Here is a 26,006-nt window from a genome sequence, read left to right on the forward strand (position 1 = left end):
ATATACAAAAATATTTATGTAAATAACATTTATCAGATTTCAAACACAGGTTTTTATGATCATTTCTTACTAAATGAAAAAGGGAGCAAATCACGGTATCCATAAAGTGAAAGAGCATTTGTTTCTCATTTTAAAATATTTTATGATCCATAAAATTCTGACCTATAGAAATAAATACTTACCTAAGGAGAAATAAGATTCTTTAGGATATAGTATAAAATAGGCAACAAACCTAAGCATAGGTCTGGTAGAAATTACAGAAAATAATAAACATATGTACATGTGTATATATACACGCAATATATATACACGCATTTATTTGGGAAATGGACAGACAGATTAGGGAATGAACTTCTGACACCTCTCTATTACAGTCAGAGCCTTAAGAAGAGGAGGACATTTGTGGGGAAATGGAGTGGCTCCAGCAGCACCACTCAGTCCCACTGGTCAGTTCAGTCCTACTATGTAGGCAGTATACAATGTCAGCAGCCATCCTTCGGTTGCCCCAGCAGCATAGCCACAGGAAAATAATAAACTTTTTTTTTTTTTTCCACAGAGACCCATATACTCGGATGATATCAAAATATAACTTTTCAGTAAGATGATGCTAACTGGAAAACCAAAGGGTTCCCTTACCAGAATGATTTAATCATCTTTCGCAATGTCTTTTCTATTCAATTGTCCTTCGTTGTATGTAGAAAACAGCAGCTGTATTACTGAACTCTCACATAATAATGTTTGACGCTTTAGCTCTTTCTTAAATACTCATCACATTATTATGAAGGTTTCCATCAATTTTAAAATGATATTTAGACTGATTGAAGGTAGCCACAACTGAAGCTAAAGGATTATGACTAATCTTATTAATTAGATGAGTCAATATATAAGTAATTCAATCATTTCCATTTTAAATTTATAGAAAAGTTTTCAAAGAACTTAATAGGAAAAAAAGTCATTAATTTCTGTCTCTTTTTAAAAATACAACTATTATTTAGAAATGACTAGATACTTTTGTATTTATCTTTGCCCAAATGTTACTACTTTTTTCTAGAACTTTGGTTGCTTAAGCAATCGGAGAGAAAACGATTTATAATTATGGATCTAATTTCTGTTCATCAATGATAGCATTTATAATAACCACCTTACCTATAAAAATATTTAAGAAAACCTTCAGAAGAAATATGACTTATCTGTGAAGGGACATAAAATTAATGAAATGATATTCTATTTTCTCTGAACATAAACAAGAATGCTATTAGCATTATTAAAGTACATCAGCTTTGCTGAGGCTTTCATAAACTTTTGTACTTACTGATGCAAAAACAGTATGGTCAGTCTTGCAGTTTAAGTCTAGAAATGTGTGAAAACCATTACCTACCTAATGAAGCATGCAGTCAATGAATTTAAGAATTCTTACTACCACAGCGCTCAGTGTTGCTATCACACATTCTTGTTCACATTGTATTTTCTCAATGGCAGAAGCCTACTAACTCCTGCTGTTTAAGCTAAGACTTACTTTTCAAATACATCTGCACCTGTCAATCTGTATACTCATTTGCTTTGTCTTTAGATTTAATAGATCCAGCTCTAACTGCATGGGTAAGACTGTGGGAGATCATGAGTACCAAAAATACTTAAGAGCTTAAAATGGACTTATGAATTCTCAGAATGCCTGAAAACCAAGCCCCAAGTTACTGAAATTAAGTTTTGGATATTTATATTTCTGCTTTTCTTCTTCAAGAGGATAAGTAATTTCTTTAGAAGAACGTCCACTTCCCACAAAAGCCCTAAATCCACAATTCACTATTTAAAGATTGTGATTGGCTTTAGTTCATATTACAATGGATAAAGCAAAAATCTTTTCATTCTGTTATTTGGCATTAAATATTATTTGAATTTTCAGGATAACTATGCCCCCAAATTATTTTTTTTACTGTAACTCACAAGATGCAACTCCTTTGTGATGTACCTGAAATTTTTCCTAAAAGCTTTAGCACACAGTAATATTCAAATAATTTTTTTGTGTCTTTTCCCTAGAATGTAAAAATAATGTTTTTCACAAATAAGGCCACAAATTACCAGTGTTGTTTTTCAAAACATAGCAAGAGTAGTATTAGACTGTCTGTTAAAAATATGCTCTTTAGGAAGGTAATTCTATAACTGCATCATGGGGCAAGTATTTGCACAGATAGTACTCTTCATATTTGTGAAATAAAACAATGAAGAAAGATACAATTATTTCACCAAAAACTACTGATCATTGATTCAACTGAAATATTTATGTAAGTAGAAACAATCCTTTCTGGAAGAATCTTTATTTTACCTTTTAAATCTCCTTTGTTATCTATAACTTGAAATAAAAAAGTAAACATGAAAAACCAGGATCTATCTACAATAACATTCCTTCGTTTTCAATACATTTACCAAACACAAGATCTCATCTTATGATACAATTATCTTGGGAATCTCTCTCAATGATTTCATATGTTATAATTTCTAAAATTTACTCTTCAGGCACTCAGAATAACCAAATGTGAACTGACGCACATGCAAAAATGTTATGCTTTTTGATGCCACAACTAAACTTTAGCAAACAACTAATGTTAAGTTCAAGCATGTAGCAAAATATTTTAATTATTTGGGGCATTCTGAAATTGTTTTGCTTAAGAAAAATTAAGGAAATTTCAAAATAAAAATGTATGTAAATGGAAAACCTAAAGAGTTCCATTTAAAAACAGCAAGATAATTTTTATTTGTTAAATTTTGTTAAAAAATTTTTTGCTTGCTATTTGTTAAATTTTTTACAACAGTTACTTTGATAAGCGGAAGGAAAAATCACAAAGCACCCCACTCAGAAGATTTTACCCTGTTTAGCTGCAGTAGTAACTTCATATAAAAAGAGTTTCCCTAGCATTATAAAATTGGAAAAATCTGAATCTTAATTAAGAAACACAATGCCACTCAGTGCATGACATTTGAACATTAACTTTTCATCTTACTACATAGGCCTGTATGAGGGCTATTCGTTCTACTTCTGCACTGGGGAACAAGAAAGTATGGATTTGCTCAAGTTACTACCAGTCCCAAACACTCCAAAATTGTGGATCCAAACTTAAACATCTGCAACTTGAAAATATATTTTAAAAGGAATGCATTTAGTTGTTTTCTGAGATTTTAGCACTGACATATTCACACTTTTTTAAACAATGATTACAAAATCACTAAAAATCAGCAATTAAAAAAAAAATCAAAGCTAGGATTTTCACCATTTGGCTCCAGAATGTAGGCCTTAAAGAAAACACTTACTACTATAATACTCACTAATTAAGTTACATCAGCAACGTTAGATGGTCACACTCTCTGTGCCATGGTCATTAAGCAGCACAGTGGCTACCAGACCTTGTGTTTCTTAGTCTTCCCTCTGTTGCGCTTCAGTTGTTCTATATGATATTCCATGATTGGAAATTATGACCCCAGACTACCATAAATTCTTTGTTGTGACTCCTTCAGCTATGTCAAACCTGCACAATTATTCTACTGCTGTATCTTCACAGCAGTAAACTGCTTCTTTGAGGATATTTAGGAGACGATGCTAAAGTTCAGTTCACTCATCTAATTAATATTCATAGAAAATTGAGTACTGTGAACAACAGTAGGTTTCGTTCAGTGGATGAACAACCACCCCCCCCACCCCTGTGCATACCAGAAAAAGGGGGCCAAATCAAAACATCGTAGTTTTGATTTTTATTTTTGCCTCTGAAAATACAGAAAACTGTATTTTCAGTTTTTGTATGAATAAGCTATTTTAAAGTAAAGAAGTAAAAATATTTCATTTTGAAATACCTCTATATTCAGCTTTAAGAGAAAATTTTGAGCATTCTGTATGAAGATCTTAACAGGGTAAACTTAATAAATCTGTTATTTCACACCAGAAATGCAAAATTTTATGCATTTGTCTTATTTAAACAGTAAATTACCAATTTTATAATTTAGTGCATTATCAGATATACATCTTCCTCCATGCTATTTTCAGTGATAGCTGATGAGCAATTCCATCTCAGACTAAAGACCGTAGACTCAAAACAAAGTAACATTTACAAATCAGATTATGTATTGTAATGGTAACTAGGGTAAAATATTTATTTCCCTGAGAGAGAAAAGCTTCACATACCACAATCATTTTAAAAACTGTATTTCTGAGCAAGAAAAAACAAGCTTATTTTTTAGAGTTACAATTACAGTCCTTTAGAGAAATTACATTAATATTGAACTAAGTATTTCCTAAAGGCAAGTTAACTCCTCAGGGTTTTGTTCCTACTTTGGATTGACATTTCCACATTTCTTACACCCCAATCTGTCTTTCCTCTCACAACTGCACTTATTTTCCACATACACCAGAAGATGCTGTCAATCCGATGCCAGTTAATTCATATTTTTTCTGCAGAGAATGCCAGTCTTAGCTTCACAACACTCAAAATCTTTAATGGCCTGAAATGCAAGAGTCCAGAGTTAATTTAAAAGTATGCTGGAAAATGACCCTGAGATTTTTTGGAGGTTATGATTCTTTTCTGTTTGAATGAGTACTCTCCACACATGTGCCCAAGTAGTACTGCACTTTTTGTTGAAATAATAAGGAAAATAATTAGTTAAATTTGACACTTACGACATCCTTACACATTTCAAAATTAATACCCAACAGAGACAACTGGGGTAGGATCGGACATTGCAGAAGAAATGTTTCTTCTGAAATTTCCAAGTCATTCGGACATTTTGAATGTTCCCTGTGTAGCTATACTGTTCTGCACTTTTTTGGATGTTTTTTAAATAAGCACTTATGTAGAAAATGAAGGGACTACCATAAAAATGCCAGTACTGTGAACCATTAAAGAAGTACAGCACTGCAAGTGTAGGAAAAAAAGAGTAAGAAAAGCAAAGTAAGAAAAAAAAGTAACATTTTTTTCCCCATTTTTAAGTTAAAGGACCAGTTCTCAAGGCCACATGAACTAGGTCCCAAGCTGTGGGGCTCACATGACGTACACATTTATTTGTATCTTAATAATTAAACAAATACCTAAATTAGAAAAATATACTATATCTGTCAAATTTAAACTGAAAAATAAAAGCAAAAAATATAACTCATATGATGATTACAGCAATCTTGAGGAAAGGAAAGACATAGCTACTTGCCTTTTGCTTTGCTTTTGGATTTTCTTTTGTTTGTTGATTGTTTTAATCAGACCTCTACATTTCTTTATTCATGTTCTCTTTGTTACTTCAACACAGAGCCTAACATTCATGAGACTCATGAGACACTATGTGAGATAAAAGCACAAAGTAGTGGCCTAAACTTAATCATGGACAAACCAACACAATTCAAAGTCAGGATTTTGATTTGGCTGAAACTCAGCAAATTTTGAACCTAAGACACTAAATAATTTACTACAGAGCTCAGCATCCTGCTTGCAAGAAAACATGTAAAATGGAACAGAAAAAAAATATCCAAAGGACAGATTTAACCATTACTGTTGCCATTCTAATATGAAGTTGCAGTGAAGAAAACTAAGTGCCAAAATATCAGAAAGAATACTAATACTGAAAATATAATCATCATTCTGTAAAACAATGATATGTCCTCATCTGGAATACTGCCCTTAGTTCTACATTTACGAAGACAAAGCAGACATATTCAGTCTGACATTGCTCAGAACAACTTCCATTTCATAGGTGTTTCCTCTACTGTTTGCCACCTCCCACCTAATTAAAACACAATTAAATAAATTCTTTTTCTAAATGCTCTCTGCCAGGTTCTAAGTTCTACCATACCCCATGAGATGCCACCACTTCTTCACTGTATAGTCACCTGTTCAGAGTTTACACTCCTTTGCCATTATGTAGCTAGGGATCCTCAATATCATTCTCTTTAAGTCATTGTCTCACCTACCGTATAATGGGCCTGCTGACAAGAAAAGTGAAACACGAGCGGCTAATCTCCAGAATTTTTAATCTAAATTTCCCCTTCCTTCCCTTTTTGGCATGATAGAGGTTGACATGACCCTATGACAGCTGCTATCTGCTAAGCACAGATCCAAAGCGTCAGAGCGCCATTTTTACTTTGCCTATGCTACTGAAAACAGTGACAGTATGAAATTCTGTGAGTTATATACAGTATTTCATTATATGTTACCATAATGATGATTTTGTAAACTACATAACAAAATCAAACCACTGCTAATGGAACCACCCACCAACTTCTCAGAAAATCTCCCACACAGACTAATCCAGTATTTACTCAGGTTGGACTTTCAAAGGAGCTGTGTTTTTGTCATTGGTTTACTCCCAACTCAAGCAAACTAAAACCATGACACATTTATATCAAGGATAGCCAAAAGCACAATCTGTAGGCCAAATGTACTCCAGAGTGCTTAACTGCATCATCTGAGAACAGCTGCAGGTTCCAATATACATTCTTTGTGGATTGCACTCATTTTAGAAAAAGAAAGTGGACACACTGTACACTCAAAATCTGCATTTGCCTGATATCACTGATTATGTGGCATCTAAAATTACCTTGTAATCTCTGCAGAGCAGGCCCTTTGTCTGCTATTTGTTCTGTAATTACTACAGAAAATTATGGCCTGGCATAAATGAAATATATACTGTTTCGCAACAGCTTTTAAAATAACTTTGTGGACATTGAATGTTGCCCATCGAACTCTGGATGACCTGTAAATGGAGGAGTTCTTTGATCATATTTTGAAAACTCCTTTATTGAACAATTCTTTTGTTTTGTATTTATTTCTGTTTGTTTTTATTTTTACTGATTTGTTCAATACAGCTAGCATAGCTGTTCTGTTTATATCAGCATGGATAAAAATAAAATGAAATGGATACCTATACTATGCACATTTCTGCTTCTAGTCAAATTTACAATATTCTGTGCAATATTCTGTACATTTCTGTTGCAGTACTACACCAAAACGCTGGCCAAAATAGCAAAAACTTATATTTGTCACTACGCAAGCAAAGCAGGCCAAAAAAAGCTTGTATTCTGACCACGTATAACAGACAGAGGCTGAAAGATAACAAATATTATCCCACCTTTCTATGTAAAGAACTGAACATAATGAAATTAAGAGACGTCTCCAGAGTTACAAAGGAAGTCTACAGCATACTTGGAAATTCCATCAAGCTCATATTGATTTTGATGTTATAAAAAGTTTGCCCCAATGTATTTTCATTCTCTAAATACTCCATAAAATCATCCCTTAAGGCAAAAATATCCCATATGCTATCATATAACTGATCTCAGGCTTAAGGAGCTAGTCAGTGCTTAGTGTTTGGTAGGCTGCTTCCTTTAAGAAGAAAAACTGAGAATGATGGCAAGTAGTACTCTGATGCAATTATATATTTACAAGGAAGGGACAGAAATTCTGCTTTCATTGTTTTGGAAGCTCACCTTTTTGGCATACTCTCTCAGTTAAAAGCATTCCCTCTCAATCTCCATCAGGAATATTAGGATTTCCCTTGATGTCCTGGAATTTATTATCCTTGTTCTGCTTCTTTTTTTACCCATTAAAATTATAGATACAATTAAATGAATCCCTAGTTCAAGTGTTTATATTAGCATTTTGGTGCCAGGTAGTGTTGTAGCTAAATGAAAACACAATTGCTTGTTCTCGTATTTAATCTCCTAGGAAGGTGGTCAGCACCTCCATCATTTTCAAAGCAGTGTGCAATTTCTCACTGACAAAAGCCATCCTGAAGGTAGCTATCAATTCACGGAATAGTATTTTTATCACTGATGGCAGCATACCTCTTCGCCCTTTATAACTTACTTCTAACATACTAAGCTAGAACAATGGACAGAATTTTCAACCAAAAAGCCACCAGAGAAGCACAGATGTGTTATTCTTGTTGTCTATTCTTGTATAGCTAAACTATAAAGAGATCTCTGGTCTGAGCTAACTATAGCAGTTTTTACAAAAAAGTGCTGGAAAGAGGAGGTATGCAGAGGAGGGCAAAGCCAGAGTGAAAGTGTAATGAAAATGGAGGAAACAGAACAAAAATGGAACACGTAACACAGAAATTAAGTTAAACTGATTATGTAAAACAGCATTTCCTGCATAGGAGGCATAAAGAGGAGGATAGGAAAGGAAGAAAGTACAAGAAGGCACATGAAAATATACCTCTGCAAGTGTAGAAAACAGCCTGTGAGTCTGCTTGTGTTAAGAAACCAGCTAGAAGTCCTACAGCTGCCTAAATAGGGTGTCAATCCTGAAAATATAGTAATATACTTCTTAGGCTGGACTCAGTGTTGTATTAATTGCAGTCACATATTTTACAGTTAGGAGCACTGGCAGAGCACATCCAGGTCTGCCTACAAAAAGCCATTTACAAATATCCATCGAAAAATATGATGGGCCACACCTGAGATACATATTAATTCCAAATATACTTGGATGAAAGAGAGAGAAGAGAATGGCAGAATCCACTGCTTGTAATTTGGGAAGGATGAAAAAGGAGTACGCAACAGTCTGAGAAATTCTGCTGTAGTGTAACTGTTACAAATTTCAACATAACAGCATTTTGTCCTCAACGTCATCTCTCAAGTTATCTGCGAACTTCCATTTCACGTTCCTTTTCTTTCCATAATTCTCTAGATCTGACTAGAGACCAGATTTTGAAAGGCAGGAGACCAGAGTGCCATGGGCTGCCAAGGACAAAGGTGTGCTTAGCATTTGCTGAATCCACCCTAGCCCTAGTTAGAGTCCATATTGGGGAGAAATTCAGGTGCATACCAGTTCTGTTATATATATATATATATTTGAATGACATGTAATGTCACCTAACAAACACTTGATCTTGATCTCTGAGACATACAGAGATTTCTACTACAGAATACCTTCCTTGTTCTTGCCAGAGTGTACCTCCATATAACACACTGTTATGTAAAGATTTACAGCCTTGCTCTGGTATATCTCCACATTAAAATGCTCATGTGTTTCCTCTCTTCTGTCCTAAAATGTGTTAGCGAAATGTTCTACCCTTACAATCCTGAGCAAAGCACCCTAGTCAAGGGCCTAGCCAGCTTCTGGTCTCAGAGTCTTTTTATAATGCTGCATTGCACTTCCTAAACAGTTCCACATGAACTGACATGAAAGCCAGATTAGGCTTTCAGTACTTTTCTAGATTATCAAAATCACCTGTAAAATATATAATTCTAAATACAAACATGAAGGTACAACATGTATGTGTAACTGTGAAAAATCAATGAAATTATATAGATGATATAAATTTATAGTTAAATTGATACAGCAGTTCCTGACAACTTCTGTACTTCAGGGGTTTTCCACCAGAAAAATATCTATGAACACGTCATGATTCCCCAAAGGCCTTAATGCTCATTAAATTCTATCATCTTGTCCAAATCTAAGAACAAATGCAAAATCCAAGATTACTTTATAATCATTTGCCGATTTCTATTCTGACAAAGGAAATTATGAATGTTGACATTAAAATGCTGACATTCTGTCTTACTTTACGTGATAATATCACTTACTTGAGAAAGAGGAATGGAAATAGGCCAAAAGTATGGAATAAATGGCATAAGTATAATTTTTAATGGCAAACACTACTCCTTTTAACATAAAAAATTGACTTTTGAGCCCTTCCTATCTCACTCAAAAAGAAAAACAGTTCCTTCCTGATTATCTGGCCACTATACAATTACTGGAAGATTCTTCTATCACTGAAAAATATACACTTTCAGTTAAGTCTCTTCAGCATTTATTATTTTCAGATTTTAAAGTATTTTATACAAATCTTAATTAACATTCTCAAAATGAGATTTATTTCAATTTTGAAATCAAATACAATAAAAACACATTGTTTTGCTGCAACATTGTAAATAGGAAGTCTCACATTAGACACTATTAAATATGATGAAAACTTTGAAATAACCCCATGCTTGCTTTCCTAAAGAACTGCAAATTCTTGACAGAGATTTAGTCAGTTAAATGTTTCAAGAAAATTATGTTAATACTTCTCTAATTGTCGAAGATATGTAAGAAACGCAAGACAGGAAAAAGGAGCTGTCAAATTACTTCACATTCGCCTAGTACTGTGTTCTTAAACATTCCTCAGAAGGACGTGGTACTATCAGTTTTAGAGACCATCGATTTTATTAGTTGGATGTGGAATCTCATCCTGCGTGGCACTTCCTTCCCTCCACATGGTACTCATCACACTTTTGCAAGTAAACGGGCTGCTTTCTGAATACACTGCTCTCCTTAACCCCAAAAAGAAGAGTCCTCCGAATTGATATACACATGCAAATTTCCATGAGAGTCAAAGATTTTCACAAAGACATTGAGAACAAAGGCAGGCCATTACATAAAACCAGTCTGTTGAATTATGCCTCCTCTTGAGCGTAAGAGAAGGAAAGATGCCCCTAACAACACTATTAATAAGACTTATCTTAGTTAGGGGTGCAGGCAACAGAACTTGAGGAAAGGCATTACCTGCTGCCAACTTGTTAACAAGACTTTCTGTTCGCTTGTGTCTGCTCGCAGTTCGGGGCAACACTTACGTGCTTCTAATTGGTGACTAGGTAGGTTGAAGGTTAGAGAGGCTAAAGTTATATAAGCTTTAGGCCTTTAGCTAAAATCACCTCCATCACCTTAGCCTCCAAACCATTTAGGCAACAACAGAGTAAACCGCAAAATATTTAAGGCTTGATTTTTCCCTGGCACTATAAATTGGAAGAGATTTTTCATCTCTGTCCTGACTGACTACCTCTACTGATTAACTCAGTCCCTAAATGACAACCAACAGAGGTTAAAAAAAACACACAAAACAAAGAGTCAAACACCAGCTCTCCCACCACGTCATACCAAATCCTTCCCCAGGCTATGATCCCCCAAGCACGATCTCCTTTTGTCAGGTGACAGTATACCCCAAATCTTTCACACTTAGCACTGATTAGTACATCAGTCCTTAGCAGCACTGGGTGTGCTAAAGAAGTCATACCACTTTCACTCAAGAACATAACCAGAAATGGAGGAAGATCATCTTCCTGTAGCCTGGCATATTTTGGGGGGAGCACTACAACACCTAAAGTAGGCAGTTTAGATCTTGCCCTTCATCGACTGAGCCATATGCTTTCAGTATGCATAACCTGAGAAATGATATAAAACTCTATTTCCCCAATCGTTCAGACATTTCTGGGGCATGCTATTTTCTGTTGTTAAAGGAAAACTCTTTGTTGTGTTCTAAAATAACTTCTTATTCCTTCTTAAAATGTCCCATAACTTTCTTACAAATCCTGTAACTGCCAAGTTATGCCAAGAATGTGCTTTCAAATACGGTAGTCTTTACAGTAACACACTATCCCTTTCAAAGTCATAGTTCTTCTTGACATTTATGTTTCTTTAACAATAAATAGTTTCTCCCTTTCTCCATTTCCATGGCATAGAAGTCGCATAGGAAGAACAATTAAACTCTTAAAGTTTCAGCTATAACGATGATCATCAGGATGATTAACAAACATTGTAACTTTATGACATAGGAAAGCTATTATTCAGGTTCTGAGAAGGTGTTGAAATATGTGGAATCCAGAGAATACTGGGGTTTATTCAATAGTTCAGCTAAAGATCGACAAGATAAGTGGGCAAAGAAACTGTATACAAATACAGCGCTCTCTTTCATTTTTCTCTTACCATCTTGGTAACTAGGAGTATGACTCCCGGTTGACAAATTCCAGATTATGAATGTGTGAATTTTTTTTTCCAAGTGGTAAATTCTTTATTTGTATTCAATAGCTCTGAGAGAAAACCACATGGATGGCAGTACAATACTGATAGCTACTTTATTAAGATGCTGAGAACAACAGTATGGCTGTAATTCACTATGGAGTTTCCTTACATTTTGTTGGGAAAGTGTTGATGAGTTGAACATTTTACCATAAAGCTGTCAAAATCAGCAAACTATTCAATAAAGGCCTTTTTATGGAGTTGCACTCTCAGGCTGTTTTCAGAATACTTCAAGCACAGGTCTCTTAACAACCAGTTATAGCATATGGATTTTCTTTTAAAAAAAAAAATAACAAAACTTCTGGAAGACTTCCTCTATAAATTATTCATACATTTGTGGACTTGTTTTAGAAAACTGTCAAAACAAATTTCAGAAGGAATTATTTAGTCCCAGTAGTTTAATTCTTGATCAAAATATTCTTCCCTGAAATGTTTACATTTATTGCTATTATGTATGTACTTAATGCAATAGAACTTAATTAACCTCTTAAATGATATTTTGAGAGTTCACTGCTGAAGAAAGATGTGTGTTACTGTGATTTTTTATAATCTTGGAAAGGAGAGTCTTTGGCCAGTGAGAGATTATTTCCTCATACAGTTCTATAAATACTCATTTTTGTACCTCTTCTCTATCACTTGTACAGCCAGCAACCACGCTACAAAATTGGGATGTAAATTACTTGCAAAGCTAAACCTCAGAAAGATTATTCACAATTATCTTTTGCATGTGTGTGAACACAGCAGTAGGAAGGCCTGCTATTTAAAGTTTCTAACATTTCCAGGATCTAGCAAGTTCTAAATTCATAATTACTTAGGTATTTCTGATTCTAATACTGTAAATTTGTTTTTGCTACATCTCAGTATATTTGTATATTGACTTGTTACTGTCTGTATATATGTCTTTTAGAGTCTCCTACACTGCAGAGGCACTAGTCCTGTCACAGTTCCTGCTAGTTTCATAGGGAAGCTCATATTGCGCAGACTCATCTTCTGACCTGTGACATGGCATCTTCAATGGGTATTGGAGCACTAAGCCCTTCCCAGGTCCTAGACACGTCATTAAAGAAACACCTGAATGACTGTCTAAATAAGCTAATAACTCTAGTGAACGGAAGCTGCCAATGTGTGACTAAGTAGTTATGAACCACCCTCCCTCATGTATTGGTAACACATTATTTATTTCTCATTCTCATTCTCATAACAGAAAGTTAACTGTAGACTGTTGATAATTTCACAGTACAACCCCCAAAGTAGTTGCAGAGAGAACAAGTGGATCTTGTCTATACGGATATTTTCCTTAATTCAAACCAAGAGCAGTCTCCATTTTCATAGTGCTACATATAGGGGGAGAAATCATGCATTTGAAAATATAAAAATTATTATTCTGCTTTTAAAGAAATACTTCGCGTGACAATATTCCAGATGTGGCATATATTAGGAAAAAAAACTTACAAGTGTCACATTGTGAAGTCCTCTAGAGATGTAGAGTAGATTTTTTTCTAAAAATACCACGATCTCTTTAAAATTCCTAAGTAATAAATACCCCTTGAATAGTGTTCAGTACCTTCAACTATACCGACATAAATTAACTAACATGGAAAAACTTTCATGAATCTAGTATGCTGCCTTAGAAGACTGGATCAAAAATTGTTCTGATAATACTTTATCTCAATGCACTGCAGAAAATCATACCTTGTATATTTCCAACAATAAATATTTTGCTTACTCTAAAATTATTTCATTAACAATAGGACAACTTTGGGAGATGCTATAGATCAGCAAGACATGTACTTGAAAGAACATATAGAGACACGCTAACGATCGCTGTCTACTTCATTGTAAGTGGAAGCTCTACAGGCAAGGATATTGACACTTTCAGCATAGAAAAATAATTGCGCTAGCAGGGCAAAAATGAATCTTGTATACAGTAAATTCAAAATAAATCAATGAGTTTGGGAGTTCTTATAAATAAACTCTAAAGAAGCCATCATTTAAAATACATTCACCACACTGCTAGCCACCGATGCAAAGCAGTAATGTAGTTTGGTTGCCCCATATTCTTTCATGATTTACAGTCTGGTAGTTTTCTTTCCTTTTTTGCTATATGAGAAGGAAGCCTTTAATCTATCTTATAAGGCAATTTCATTTGAGGTAAAGTGCAGTTTTCCAACAGTATGTAAATTTAGTCATGCAAATTTAGTCATGCAAACAATTCATATTAAGGCTTATGGAAATTATTCTTTCATTTCATGTAAAGCCTACAATTCTTATCTTCAGAAGACTTGTCTTATGGAATAAAAATTAAACCACATACTAGAAAATACTGATGGGAGAAATACATATATTGGCTTTGAATAGAGCTCTAAAGTAAAGGTTTATGTACAAACTTCATCTGAATTCAACTGAACATTTGATTCTAAAATTAATCTGCATGTCAGACAGGAACTAGTTCTTATATAATATGCAAGTGCTATTCATTTCTTCTCAAACTTCGAATAAAACAAATATAGCTTCCCTCTCTCAGTAACATTATGTTTCAAGGTCACAAAGAGAATAACGGTTAAGCAATGCTGTTATTTTATATAGCATCTAGTCTATAGTATTGTAGCTACTACCAACAGTGCAGCCCAAACGTAACAGGATTTTGAAATATCATGGAAAGTATTCACCTGATGGCAAAAAAATGAAAGAGGTCATGAATATTTTTTCAAAATTATGGGAAAAGAAGTTTAGCCTATATCTACACCCAGAAAGTCATCCATTCCAGAGAACAATCCCTAACTTCCAGGCCAAGATGTACAGAACAGTCTGCATCCACACTGGTCATGGTTAATTCCATCTGAAGTGGACTGGCTGTGTCCACACGCAAAGCATTCAGCCTCTAGACTCCACATAGCACCTCTAGGACCCTCAGAAATTAATTTTGTGTGTTCTTTAGTCCTGAGCACTTGAAATAATAACCACAGAGCTGTAACAGTCCACCACAGAGAGTTGTTTTAACAACATGACCTTGAGAGTATGTGTTTCACGCTATGGTGAAGGGCATAAGGACATGATAGCATCCAAGGGTGACACTATTATTTCTACAGCACTGGAGAATTTTGTAGAACAGAGAGAACAAGACTTGATCTACTCATCTTTTCATCTCAGGCACAGACAACTGGTTTACTCCAAAAAGGGAAGCCAGGAGGGAAGAACTAACATAGACATAGACATTATCAGAATACCAGGACTTATGAGTGAACTGGGGGGAGATGAAAGAAGAGGCTGTGGCTGTCACCCCCGAAGGTGGAACTGAAAGCTTCTTACAACTTCATGGCTATACTCTACAAACTCTTTTTTTTCCCCTTTAAGAATAAAGGTATTTTATTACCTACAGTGAGCATGTTCTGAATTTTCTGCACTGTGTTTTTAACTATAAAGACAAGCAATATGAAATTAAGTCAAAAAAATAGAAATAGATAATCACTTTCACTTGCATTTACTCTATATGTAATTTGGGAAATCTATATGAGAACTGTCTCTTGATAGACCTCTCCTTCTCGTGGCAAATACATGAAGTGTCTGAAAACTGCTATGCTTATCAAGTATCACAAAATCTTCCATATTTCCTGAACATCATATGACAGTAGAATCACCACTCACTGCGGTCAGTAATTATTGTTCTGGCCTCTTGATTGCTGGTCTTGTTTTTTAAATTTTGTGCTGCAGTTATGAGTTCATCCAGCTGGGGACGTCTTTGCTCCAGATCCTGTAGTATTGCCTGGTTACACACAAATACAAAAAAAACAAAAAACAAAAAACAAAAAAACACCATGTAGAGCTGTTGAGAAGACCATGTATAGGGAAAATTATTTTTGCCAGTTTGATTTAAACAGAAAGATTCTTTGCTGCCTCAAATAACATGAAGAATTTGGTTTAAACCTTCAAAATATTGTCATTACTCTTTATATAAAAATCAAGTATAACTTGAAATAATCACTAAAAAATAACCTAGAAAGCTAAATGTAAAATAACAATCATTTCTAATTTTTAACAAACCAAATTATGCAAGAGTAAGCTACTTCCCTCTATAAAACTATAGAAGGGACATCATTCTCTTATATTCTCTTAGATTTTGCAGTGTATTTTTTTTAAAGATATAGGAGTTTGCATTCTTACCATATTAAAAAAGATTTTTCTAATAACTCATGAACATATGATTCATGAACAAATAATTTTTATTTCTTAATGTTTTAAGATTTTTTAATTATTCTTTATTGGTTTAAAGCCAAAATAAGACTAGATAGATTAGATATAATGAATGAGAGCTCAAGGAAAGTATGGCATATAAGATGTATGCATATAAATCTATTAGTTTAACTTATATTGAAGGATTAGGGAAAAGCAAACAGGGAATCAGTTCAATGGTTTCCCAGATAAGAAGCACCCAGGCATGTATTTAAAAGACATGGACCAAATCTAGCAACTTTAAGTCCCTGTCCTTCAGTTTCCAGAAAAAATGTTAATTATTTTTTCCTGACTTAGAAGTTGGGTATATATTAAGTTATTAAAAAGTGACCTTTTCCTGCCCACAATTTTGAGTCATCAGAACAGAACAGTATGTTGTCAGATGGCTACTAGCTATAGTATAATAGCTATATAAGCTGACAAGAAAGGTCAGTGGAGAATATTTCTTTTCAGGGTCCTCATGTGGACAGTGGTTAGAAAACCTGTAAGTATGCTCACTTGTTTATAGACTATGTATCTGAATTGTTTTATTGGTCTAAAAGTCTTTTCTTCCTTAAAATGCTTTTATTCTAAATCATACTTTATTTTAAAAAGCTGTTGTTCAGTGACTGCTCTGCATCAAGAAGACCTGTAGAATCTGATCTTAAATCTGGCCATCTAAACCGGGATTAAAGAATTACACAATTTCACCAGATTGAAGGTGAGAAGTAAAGGCCTAACATTGTTTTCTGTTGAATAAGACTAACAAAAGAACATGAGCATGTCGCTTCCAGTAACTACAGCATGCTAATCAAAATCAGACTCCTCAGAATTTCATTTGTATTCAGGTAAAACTCTTCAGAAAGGAAGGTAACTCTCAACACACACATAGCTATAACGTGTGGAAGTCTCGCCTTTAACTGCTGTATCAGAAGTTCTTTTAAAATCTGTTACAACTGGCTTTCTAAACTTGTGCCCAAAAGTTTGGAGGGTGTTTTCACTTATACAATAATTGGATTGCATACAAACACATGCAGTTAAATCACCAACTTTCATGATTAAGAAAAGAATAAATTTCTCATTAGAAGTCTCTGCTTAGTGAAAGCACTCAAAAGAAGGCATAAATCTACTGATGCAGTTCCTGCTTTTAGATATCTATGTGATTCAATGGAACTCCATTTTCCGGAAAGACAACTAACCAGTGACATGACTTTTACAACAGAAGAATCAGTCCCATTGCTGCCTAGCAATATCTGCATTATACATATTACCAAAATGGACTGTGCAGAAGGAACATGAAAACACAAACATGCTTGGTACTTGTGTGGCCTCCACAGTAATACTTCCTCTCTCTGCTGCCCTTTCTCTCTCTCTCTCATTCCTTCCTCTACCTAGAAACTGCTGGGAAGAGGAAAGGCAAATGAAATGATTTTAAGGTCTTATGCCAATAGTGACTCCCAAACTGCTCCCTAATGTTCCCTGAGTACATCTTTCATATATTGAATACTGAAAGTAAAATGATTTATTTGCTTCAGCTTGAATCTTCAACCAGAGAGTAAATACTGTGTTTGCACTATGGAAGAAAGCTTCTGCTACAAGAAATTGAGAAAGAAACAAAGCAATTGGTAAGGACTGCTCAGTAAGGACTCGTTGAGTACAAAAACAAGTGAATGGAACTGATATATGCTTAAACACTGTATGGAATGACTTAAGCACAAGGCCCACTTGTATTTCTTGAATTGGACACTTAGAAAAATGGCAACACCTCTTTAAAGTGACATTTGCTAGCTTTACTGTTTTCTCAGGGAGATGACAATCTTGTTCAAAATGGACTGTGAAGACATCCTTCCCTCTGCCATTTAATGTGAGTAAAATTACTTGCTGGCAGATGTAACCAAGTGTATTTTTGAAAGGTGTAAAAGGACATCTAGAAGTCCTTATAGCAGTATATATTCCTATCTCTGATTCAGTACAAACAGTCTGTCTAAAACTTAACTCAGTCAACTCCTGGTACAATTTTAAGGACTTAGCAAAAATACATTCCACATGGAACCTAAGTTCCACATAGAAATCCTGATGGAAGCCTCAGTAGAAATAGCTGCTAAAATACATCATTCCTGAGTCTTCCTGTGATCCTGTAGCATAAAAGCAAACAGCAAATACTTAAGCTCTACTTATCCTGAGTTGTTATCATATTCAGAAAAATATTCTATGATTGGATAAAATAACCATGCAAACTGACTTTGTGTGTAATGAAAATACAAATAATTATATTAAAAAGAGGAATGTTTTAATGAATACAGGTTAAAAAAACACAGAATACTAGTTTGGGAAAAAATATTTGGACAGTTTTAGAGTACTAGCTGAAATAATTTGGACTTCAGAAAATGAAATCAGAGGCAATACATATATTGAGATACTCATAAAAACTTCTACAAATCCAGTCAAATATTCAGTGTTATAAAACTGGATCCTTAAGTGGAAACTCAGTGGAAACTATTAGAAGACATTGTTACAACAGTCAAGGGAAGAAAAACTCATTAATAGTGGCACCCCGGTGGAGGCACAGCAGATGCAACAGACCAGATGCCTCTGACTCAGAATGCCAGCACACTAAAACAAATCTTCTGTGTTATTTAAAAATGGATAATACAAAAATAAAACTTCTTATGAAAGGATTTTCAAAAGAAGTTAAACAGAAATCTATCTAGTCCACCTCAGCCCACAAAAACCACCGGTACAAAGACTAAAGGAGTCACAGACACTGAAAGGATTTTTATTCTATAATCACTTGTGTTCCTGTCCATATAATATACCTTTATTTTCACTTACCTAATATTCTGTAAAAGTACAAGAATGTATACTGCAAAACATTATAGATCACATTTTAATCAATAAATAGCTGTTAAATAATAAATGTAGTTTAACACGAGTAGGTCAACAATGAACAAGGATCACTGTAATCCAAAGTTGTAGAAATACATCTTTAAACCCCAAAAGAGCAATTTTTTTTTTCCATAGACCTATGAAGGCCAACATAACAGCACTTGGTGACACTGTAACAATGGAAAGGTGAGATTCAGTCATCAAACCTGCCTACATTTTGTTAGAAAGTGGTGTTATTCACTTTCAACAATCTTTCCACATCTGTGGACAGCAGCTGCTCAAAAGAAAAAATCTAATTTTCAGGTTCCTAACTTTTATGGTTTATTTACACAAAAGGGGGGTTGAGATAAGTATCAAATTGTTTAAGTCAGCAACTGAAATAACTTGTACAAGAATTGCTAAAAAAGAAACTGAAAAAAACTGGAACAGGTGAAATGTGACAAATTCTTGGTGGAACTGTAGGGATTAAGACAGTGAATTAAAACATTCACTAGCTTTATAATGTATAGCATGCTACAACTGCCATACTTGTCACTCCAGCTGTGTGTGCTGTAGCTTATATAAAATAATCACATGACCTCTAAAATCTCTCCATTCCTTTTTTATAGTTCTATCTTGACTTGATGGCAAACATTATTAAACTGGAATATCTGAATTCTATGATGATATCAAACCTTAAGCATTCAACTAATCATTTTCTAGAGCTGATTATGGGTGTTGGCTATTTAGTATCAGAAGCAACTTTTCTCACACCATGAACAGGATTTTACTGCATGTCAAATGTAAACAAGAGCTAAAGTTGATGTTCTACAACAATCTATATGGCTGTGCATCTATATGGGTCTACATGTTTCTTTAAAGAGATTCTGGGTTTGCTTCATACCTGTTTTACGTAAGTTTAAGTTGAAAAAAAATGTCTCTGAAAACAATGGAATCAAAATGCCATAAAAATTGAAAGATTATTGGGTAAAGTAGGTCCCACAATTTCTTTTCAGTATTTATCTGAGTGGTTCTCTGTAGTGGTAATGACTATCATGTCTTTGCAGATTTCTGAAGTATTTACATGCTACCACACATAGCTTGCTATCTATTTTCTGTTGTTTTTTTTTCTTTTTCTAGGTAAGAAAGCTAACAGTGACTAAGTGAAAAGATGATGTTTGAGCAAAAAGGAAATTTAGACTAGACCTTCCGGATTAAGAGCAAACTGGAAGCACCATTTTGCCATAATCAATACATGGCCACAGACTGAATCTTCCCAACTGTTTCTGATGGTTTGTTCTGGCCCGCCACCAACCCTGTTTAATGAAATGATCAAGTGGACCACAAATGACCAGTGGACCACAAGAGCAATTCCTGAGTTGAATAATTAACATGGCAGTGGGAGCGAGAAGAAAGATACATTTTTCTTCTTGTTCACTGCTTCAAACTCATGATGATAGTCTTAGGAAAAGCATAACTCCAATAAACAGTTCTTGAGGAGTTGGTTTGCTCATTCTTTCAAAAACCTTTGACGCTAAACCTCAAATCTAAACACAGTCTGACTAAATTGGTTACTTCCTCAGCAAACTTCATAGCCATGGCAACTTTTACTTAAAAGAACAGAGTTTCTTAAGACTAAGAATCTGTTTACGAGCTGGATGGTTCTCTAAATATAATGTGTTATATACACACCTAGAAAGAGAGCAAGCTTTGGAAAAGAGCTTGCTTACAATCTCAGATAATGTAAATATGTAACACCTACAATTCATCTGCATAATAAAATTGGCTTTGTTAAGTTATTCCACCCAAGCGCAATTTGAAATTTTTTTTCTTGTCAGTAAGCAGGAACAGAATATGAGTGAAAATGATCATTCACACACTCTCTAAATTTAAAGATAAAATTATGAAATAATGAAAGTAAGTAATTAGATTCGGTCCTTTTTAAGAGAAATTTGTTTTGTCTATTAAACTGTTTTGTGTCTTCCCTCCAAAGGGCATCTGATTTTAGGAAAATAGGAAGAAATAGAATTTGTATTTGGCAGCGTTGCTAGCTGATTGGCACCTGTCAGGAAAATCAGAATGTTAATAGAAGGAACACTATGGCCTGAGTAATTTATGTAGCTTAAGGTTTCAAAAGGAAATATTTTTATATGTACTTAGGGTCCACTAAAAAATTCCCTAAGTAGCCCCCACTCACCACTGGCTTAGTGAATAAATCAACTGCTTTAGTGATGCTGTGGGAAAGTCACAAGTGACAGCTTATCAGGTGCCCCACTAAACTCAGGAAAATGAATTACGGAACTTCTTGGATGCTTTTTGTGACAGTCAATCTATAAATTATATTGGTGTTATTATAAAGGTCTGATGTTCCGTACAATGACAAATTCTGGTTGGTACTAGGAAGTTGCGACTGTGAAAAGTGCTGAATTACAACACGCTGTTACTGTACACTAAGCAACCAAGGAGAACCAAGAGTAATTAATTTGGATCTCTGGGCTTTGACCAACAACGTGAGGTGATGGCTGAAGTTGGGAGAAGTCTCCCTTTCTCTCTCCCCACCCTGCTCCCCGTTTGTCTATAAAAAAGGACTTTGGGAGCAACCACCACCCAGGAAAACCAGCAGCATTATCTATTGAACAGATGATAGGACTTTGGCTGAGATCACCCAAAGGCTCTCCTGAACCACAGCAAAGCAAGATCCCGAAGGAAAGGGGACTCAACCACAGTAGAAGAGAAAAAAAGGCTTAGAAATCTGAGCTCACAGGGAAATCAGCTATCCTGCTCCAGAACTGCAGGAGGCAGATACCCTTCTACTCATCCACAAATGGGGTAGTCAGCAAGGAAAATCACATGCAACATGGGTCAGGAGCACAAGTTTTTTTAAGGTACAAGAAGCAGTCTTCCTGGGAGGCTCAAAATCAGCCAAGACCCTTCAAAATTTTTTACAGTCTTCATAGATCACCAGTTTGGGTACTGATCTTGTAAAAAGGTGGCATATACACTGTTTGCAAGAGAAAGGCAGTATGACTGAAAGCAAGTACAGCAAAGAAGGATGTGCTCTGGCCTCAGAGCTAAAAAGGTAGAAGCAAACTGAAGTTCACCCAAAGCTGAAAAGATTTTCAGCCTTGGAAAATAGGCTACAGAGACCTCAGGATACAGTGCAGTAGAAGTCTTAGAGAAGGCTCTCCAGTTAGAACATGTTAGAGGAAGCTACTCAGATGTGAAGTTAAATAAGCCTAATTTTGGATATCTGATAAGAACTAATACCACTGTACCCATTTTGCCCATTTAAAGCATTCCTATCATCCTTCACTTGTGGTCAAAGGTAAAAAGAAAGAATAATCTGACACAAGGAGGTCGCTTTAAATATACCAGCATAAGATAAAGGATGTAACCAAAAGAGCTCAACTGAGACAAAACCCTTGCCTTTCTAAACTCGGACTCTCTGAACGCACTTCTTTTCAAGAGAATAATACATAAACAAGGACAAAAAATCTATGTGTTTGATGGCATTTACAATGGCATGTTCTTGCTGAGCTAACCTGCAACTCAGTGCCTCTCTTTTATGCATGGTATTTTTGAAAGGACTTATTCAGAAAGGATACAGTTTTCTACTTGGTCCAAGAAACAAGCAATTAGACTAAGAGCTGCTAGAATGCTAGACTAAAAATATATATCTAAAAAATGAATTCAAATTGATCTTAACAACTACTGTGGTACCTTACACTACAATATAAGGGGTGAGGGAGGACTGAAGCCAGAAGTGCCTGAATTATCAGGTTTTCCTGGATTATTGGAGAGCCAAAATCAACCCAGAGTCTTCAGGAACACTATGTAGTTTGGAAAGTTTAGCTATTATCTGCTAAATAAGATCCTCAGAGAATTTTTTGTTTGACAAAATGTGTCATTTCTACAATAACACATAGTAAAATCTTCCAAACTGATGACTACTGGCAGCTTCCTCAAATACCATCTATGGGAAAGCAAGCACTGAACAGAGGGACACCACACATGGAACACGCTGTCTATGCTGTTTTGCACATATGATGCATATGCAGTAAGGCTGTCAAACCATCAGCAGCTTACTCATTCTAACTTTGATGTCTTGATGGTTTCCACTGCACTCCATCCAGTGGTCTGGATGGAGAGAAGATGGAGAGGAGAAATTGAAAAGATGGTGGTTCAGCATGTTTTGCAAATGAGTCAGTCTCAGATAAAATAACTGTTACCAGAAAAAAAGGAATAAAACTAAAGATGTACCTGTAACTAGTAGAACAAAAGTTAACAATGCTGGTAGAACAAAAGTTAACAATGCTGATGTTTGGCTATAGGGAAATCAATTCAACTAAAATAACATGGTGATAAATTGCAATGTGTAAGGACTCAAGACTGAAACAGGATTATAGCTCTAGAAGCAAACATGAGGAAAAGTGAATTGTGTGTGAAATTACACCCTTCCCCCCATACAATGTGGCTGTCTGATATTGCATTAGTTTGCAATAAAATATAAACCTCTATTTCTCTATCACCTGATTATCTAGGCAGTCAGACAAAACTACTGCATGATACCTTATGACCTTTCAGGCAATCAGAATAAAAACCCTAATGGATGGGACTCAATTTTAGGAGGTACAGAGCTTCCTCAGTTCCTATATTAGTCAGCAGAACAGAAGTCTCCCAGTGCATCATTACCATTTATAAAGCATGATTTGCAAAATTTATTATTTTATTTCTCCTATATAACCTATGTTTTCCAGAGTAAAGATTTTAACACTGGGCTTACAAATATGTATAACCAAGAAAACTGAGGTCAGCTGTCCTGTTTCGCAAAGCTGCAGCTTTAGTATTTTCTTTTCTGTTTTCTTTTTCTCTTTCTTTTTTTCTGGTGATGGTGGTAGTATGAACTCCTGCTTGTGACTGAGCCTATGAAAATTGTACTTGTCAATGTGCTTCAAATGCAAAGTTAAAGGTTCATTACCTTGTCACATATGCAAACCTGAGATGTGCTTACCTTGCATAAAACAGTCTTGAGTAGCACTAGAATTACATCATGAACCTCTGAACAGATGCAAAGTAAGCAGATATTTTTATTTCAAATTAAGAAAATAACAAAGATATTTTTGTGGGGAAGGAAAGTTAACAGTTTATCTAAAGATATTCCCCAAATTATCCAGTTTTATGGGAAAAAGATTAGCCTGAATCAATTTTATGCTCTGAAAAAACACAGAATGCCTTCTTCAGTTTCTGCTAAAGCCTCTGGAAATCTTTGATTAGTTTTACTGGAAGTTTACTCCAGTAATAGCAAACGATTAACAATTAAGAAGAATAAAATGATTTGACACAGCTCCATTTGCTAGTGAAGTTTTTCTTTAGTCCCTTACAACACTAGATATTTTTCTCAAGAATAAGTTAAAATAAAGAAAGGGAATTTTGTTTGGTTTGTTTGGGTTTTGCTTTTGAAAAAGAAAACAAAAGCTGCTACATCAATTGTTTCTTATAATGAACTTTTTATTTAGCTGTGTTTTTCTTTCTTTTTTTACTAATGTCTGGTAAGAAACTTTGAATAACTCTGGAATAACTTTATCCAAGATCTAATAACTTTTAGATCGGTATCTTTATTCATATCTCACTGTCATTTTAAAAGATGAGAACCACAGGAAGTACCAAGCCCAGTTTGGCTACGCAAATACTTCTGACATGTTCAGTATGTTACTACTGGACTTATGCTTCTGTCTTCTATTCCTTTTTTTTACTTCTAGCCTTTATTCCCCCTTTATATTGTATATCATTTTAAGCAATATTTCAGTAGCTATGCACTTATTAAGGCTAACAATAACACAAAAATAAAGGTAGAAACTAAGAAAAAAAAATTCTGATGCTGTTGATATTTCATTAAAGTTCAGGAATGATGGAAAGGTATATAATGTGGATATTGCAAGTCCAGAAAAAATATTATTTAATTTAAGAGACTATGAAGACAAAAGAGTGGCTCACTGTAAAAATGAATTATTAAAAGCCTGGATTGGGCAAGTCTTGCCTTCATTACTAATTTCAAATGGGAGATCTCAAGTTTCAATTGCCAGCAGGAGTTATTAAATTATTAATAACCAAGTTGTCTTGATAGTGTCACAGAGACCCCAGTCTTTTAAAAATATAATTTAACACTCAAAAGCTACAACTTGCACTTTGCGGTGTAGAGAACTCAGGGGTAATTCAAGAAATGGATTTAGGTGATTCAGCTTCACACTGAGCAACTGCAGTAGGAACTGTGGCTGAGTTAGGTGCCCAAGTTATTTTATCCGACAAAAAGTGGGTGGAGAGTAGATGCCTCAGAAGGAAACACAGCCATCAGAAGGCTGTGTGGAAAGGTGCCTAGACACTGAGTGGCTAAAAAAGAACAAACAGAACCACTTGTTAGATCAGAATTCTCTCATCTCAAGTGCCGGGTTGTCTTGATCACAATGCCCAGGCCCTGGCTTTCTCTTTCCTGCCCTGGGATTCCTAAATCTTTCCTGAGCAATGGTGAAGATTCAGCCGAAGAGGTACAGACTAACACTGATCAGAGCAGCCTGATACAAGGGATACTTCGGAGAGGTGGTAGATGAGAAAGACATCAAAAGTGGGTGACTCACTGCCTGGATGGATGCCTTATCAACTGAGCAAGTGTGAAAAGGAAAAGAGAAAGACAGCAGCTCCTCTTTCTCCATTCCCAGTGAATACCCTGAATAGGCTGATGAAGAACACATAGCACATTAAAGCAAGTATTCATGGGAAGCAGGTGAAGGAAGGAGACCTGTGAGGATGAGCATCTGGATTTCAGGGTGATATAGGAGTTTTTACAGTTTGGAAAAGCTTCTAGTTGCAGGCAAAAACCAAGCCAAAGGAGCACAGTGAACTGCACTGACGAAAAGCAGACCGCCAGCAGAGCTGGGCAGGGGTGTCAAGGCTGGAATTCGGGGAGACAGGTGCCTATCGTATGCAATTATGCCTCATTTTAGACTCTCCTGGCATTTTATGGTGCTTTGGTCAACACCACTTACTGCAGAGGGTAAATATGTTCATGTTAAGAGCCACCAAAGACAAGAGTTTTCTGATAATATAGTAATTATTAACTATGGGGAC

At 35.2% G+C, this 26,006-nt stretch overlaps 1 protein-coding gene across 1 annotated transcript in view; it reads right to left on the reverse strand.

Moving 5' to 3' along the window:
* The window catches only part of DMD (dystrophin), a 1,189,181-nt gene that overhangs the window by 313,745 nt on the left and 849,430 nt on the right, over nt 1–26,006 (reverse strand). The window contains exon 52 of the mRNA XM_067297573.1: nt 15,456–15,573. Coding sequence (XP_067153674.1) covers nt 15,456–15,573 — 118 coding nt within the window. The remainder of the gene's footprint in view (nt 1–15,455; nt 15,574–26,006) is intronic.

This window comes from Apteryx mantelli, chromosome 1 (assembly GCF_036417845.1).
Source record: "Apteryx mantelli isolate bAptMan1 chromosome 1, bAptMan1.hap1, whole genome shotgun sequence".
In the NCBI taxonomy this organism is placed as follows: domain Eukaryota; kingdom Metazoa; phylum Chordata; class Aves; order Apterygiformes; family Apterygidae; genus Apteryx; species Apteryx mantelli.